This window comes from Bremia lactucae, linkage group LG10 (genome assembly GCF_004359215.1).
Source record: "Bremia lactucae strain SF5 linkage group LG10, whole genome shotgun sequence".
Lineage (NCBI taxonomy): Eukaryota > Oomycota > Peronosporomycetes > Peronosporales > Peronosporaceae > Bremia > Bremia lactucae.
Genome location: NC_090619.1, coordinates 6,571,175 through 6,574,822, shown reverse-complemented (window position 1 = coordinate 6,574,822; position 3,648 = coordinate 6,571,175). Strand labels below are relative to the sequence as shown.

General features: G+C 46.5%; 2 protein-coding genes across 2 annotated transcripts; both read left to right on the top strand.

Annotated features, from left to right (window-relative positions):
- Window positions 1-284: 284 nt before the first annotated feature.
- Window positions 285-940, top strand: CCR75_005009 (uncharacterized protein; the record flags this gene model as incomplete). The annotated part of the gene is made up of 4 exons (XM_067963094.1): window positions 285-350; window positions 412-660; window positions 727-799; window positions 867-940. The coding sequence occupies 4 exons, from the start codon at window positions 285-287 to the stop codon at window positions 938-940; spliced, it is 462 nt and encodes a 153-aa protein (XP_067819047.1).
- Window positions 941-1,003: 63 nt separating this feature from the next.
- Window positions 1,004-2,649, top strand: CCR75_005008 (uncharacterized protein; the record flags this gene model as incomplete). The annotated part of the gene is made up of 4 exons (XM_067963093.1): window positions 1,004-1,533; window positions 1,599-2,132; window positions 2,345-2,417; window positions 2,488-2,649. The coding sequence occupies 4 exons, from the start codon at window positions 1,004-1,006 to the stop codon at window positions 2,647-2,649; spliced, it is 1,299 nt and encodes a 432-aa protein (XP_067819046.1).
- Between the last annotated feature and the right edge of the window lie 999 nt (window positions 2,650-3,648).

The window sequence follows — 3,648 nt, the reverse complement described above, 5'->3', positions numbered from 1 at the left end:
TTTTGGGGTATGTGTCTACTAATAGTGGGACTTTAAAAAATATTACTTTATTACTTTGGCAAAATATTACTTTAACCTTAAGTCCCAACTCGGGACCACGAAATTTTATTACTTAGGACGTGTTATTACTTTAGAGCGTATTACTTTAGAGGGGTTCTACTGTAATTACTAAATTCCACATTGTGCTAGTCGTACTTTTACGCAATCTCGCTGTACACCTCGAACGTAAGGGGGAAAAACTATACAAGTATAGCCGTGCCCCAGCCTCTCCCTACGCGCTGACCATGATTGATCCGTTCAAGGACAAGTTTGCGTACTTCAAGGATAATATACAGACCGCCGAAGACAAGGTATACGCTATGACTTAGCAGCGACGCCTTAATTTCGCCATTTTTAACCATTAAATATTAGGAGGAATTTGATGCCAGTCAGTACTACTACCACCGCGACGAGTTCTCGAGCTCCAAGGGTCCGATGAGCAGCAGCAGTGGTCTGAGCAGCAGTGGCGGTCCTCCTATTAATTTATCGTCGTTCCACTCATTGAGCGGCGAATTAAATATGGGAGCCATGGACTTGGACACGTCAGATGCCGCGACTGCACAAGCACACGGTTTATATTCGGGCTACACCAGCGGCTTAATCTCGAGTGGGTCCAATTCGGTAAGCAGTAATCGTGTAAATAATTATTTAGAAATTTTGGATTTAATTCCTGCTTTTCTTCTGCAGTTTCTAGGCGGATCGGGCATTGGTCGCATACAAGCGAGTGGAAGTGCGATTCCACCGACACAAGACTTGCAACGTATTTATTCCGGTAACATTGCTTCATATTAGGTCGTTTAATCAAATTAATGTTTTATTTAAAATAGGACTAAGTTTTCAATTATCGACCGAAAAGAAGGCGCCAGACATTTCCGAATTTCCAGTACTCGGATCTAGGTAAGAGAGATTTGAAGGTTAAAAGTGCCTATTTAAATTACACAAAGCACGGCTGTGGTAAAACAGGATGGGGTCCATGTCATTGGAAGCAAGCTTTGCAGGCTCAGTGGTCGCTGATCCAATACGGGCGCGACACTCGGAGTTTGTTATTCAGAAAGAGGATTTTCCGGCACTGTCCACGTTTGGACCAGTCTCTAGCGGAAAGAGTACTATTGGTTCTTTGGTGGAGAGTAAGAGGCACTCGAGCTTTACTTCATCAGCAGCGGACGGCATGCTGTTATCAAGATTGGATCAGCAGAAAGGAAGCACGTTGATTGGAAGTCGTGCGGGCGGTGCGACACATGCCGCAGCAGGTGCAGGAATTAGTGGAAGCATAAATCTAGGTACCCAAGCATTTAATCACTTTCGAGCGCCTCGGCCAGATGATCAAAACGTGGAAAAGAACAGCACCACAAACAGTGAATTGGATCCGAACAATCAGTACGGCTTACTGGGCTTGCTACACACCATTATACGACCAGGAAATAGTGATTTGATGAAAAACTTGGCAATGGGCTGCGATCTCACGTCACTTGGATTGAATCTCAATAAGGCAGAGTAGGTTGTTTCTCTATCATGTTTTTGTATTATGAATCATATATTTGTCTTTTCCGTTACTCTAGACCATTATATCCGACATTCGCTTCTCCTTGGTCGGAAGAACAGCTTACGAAAGAGCCCCAATTTTCATTGCCTACTTGCTATTACAACCAACCCCCCGTGCTCAAGACGACACATTTGTCGAAGTTTCACCTTGAGACCTTGTTTTTCATCTTTTACTCTATGCCCAAAGACGTCTTGCAGGCCTACGCTGCTCAAGAGCTCTACAGTCGCGATTGGCGGTACCACGCGAATTTAAAGACTTGGTTCAAACGCGCGTCTTCTTCCGATGCTGCGCTTTTGAATGGCAATGGAAGCGCATCCACAGGAGGATCGACCAACGGATCGCCCAAAGCCGGTTCAGGCAGTGGCAGTATCGGATCCATAGGAAGTGCCCCCAGCTCAAATGCCGGACAATTAAACGCTTCGACGACATTACAGTTCTTGTACTTTGACATAGCTACATGGGAACGACGCGTTTTTACGGGAAACATCAATTCGCTCAGTGCTGGTTTGGTAAGTGAGGAAGATATTCGGGTCAAGTTTAATGCTTCTTCGTAATATATTGTGATTCCTCAGTCACTGTTTCTAGAGCTTCATATTGCAAGAATTGTGTGCATGTGCGTCACAGAATCGGCCAGAAATAAACAGCAAGCAGAGCAGCTGACTTCGAGTAGACTTTCGATCGTCTACACGTAGCAGACTGATGCTGTAGTGTATTGTGTCACTTTGCTGTCTACCAGCTTTCATACAATCTATTTTCTTCCAGCTCTCACCCGACTATGGACTATACTCTTGCTTCTACACAAAATGCGCTGGCTGCACGCAAATTGTTGGTGAACGTAAGATGCACGAGTTATAGCTACAGTCGTGTTCAGTGAGAGGCACTTAAAACATGCTTTTCATCCAAAGCATGTTCTAATTGCCTTAAATGCTCCCGTTGTGCCTGCATGCGTGCTACGAGCTCGTGCTTTTCGACCTGCAGCTTTTCAATTTGAGCAGCTCTATTTGCTGCTTCTTGCGCAAGTCGAGACGTGGCAACTGCGTGCTTTTGCTCGAGGGAACATATCTTGATCGTCGTCTCGAGCGTCAGCTGGTTTTCCTTCTTACTGTTGCTCCGCTTCGCGCCTTCCAGTTGGGCTCGAAGTGTTCTACACAATGATAAAAGTCGACAATTGATGAGTGACTGACAGACGTTAATACGCTAATGTGAACTCACTGGGTCTCTCGTTGAGTGTCAATGACAATAGCGTGCATCTGCGCTCGGAGTCTCGCGAGTTGGAGCTTGACCGTTTTGTCACCAACCCAATTATCTTGCTTTGATGAACAACTTGATGGCACCTTTTGTTCTTCTTTTTCCTCTAGTGACGCTGACCAGGACTGATTTTGAAGATTCTTAAGCCACTCGGTCTCTTGGGTCAGGATGACACCCTGGAGCCTGGACGGCGAAGCGTTTCGGATGTTATCGACATCGTCGGAGGTCACGTCGTCACTATTTCGACGAATCAATGTTTGAAGCTCAATGATTTTCTGCACCAGGCGATGAGTGAGAAGTTCGAATTAGAACAATGTGGCATACCTACGTACAGTTTGCATAAGTTGCTGTTCGGAAGCGCGACGCTTCTTTTCCTCCTCTAGACTTTTAAGAAGCAGCGCTACTTGTCGTCGTAGCACGGAGACGAGGACTTCCTTGTCACCCTCGTCTTCATCGTCGGATGGGATTGGCCCATCTCGAAAGTGGCTCGGCGGGAGGGGGCTATTGCATCGACTGCTACAGTTGCTACTGCTTTCGTAAGCACTGAAGTCGGGGACGGTGCAGTGATGAGGAGCCAAGAAATCTCGTTTGTCAAATTTGTCAGATACTCGCTGACTGCATCCTATACAGGACGTCGCTACCGATGATCGACGACGGGGGCTGTGAAGCGGAGTGCTCGGCCCTGAGTTGGATGGTGTCGCTAATACTCGTTGCAAAATCGATCGAGGCCTCACAAATGGCGGCTCTTGAAGCGGCCGGAGCCTCGTAAGATCCTCGTTGCCCTGCGCTGCAACCATTTGCGAATGCCCTACTTTCAG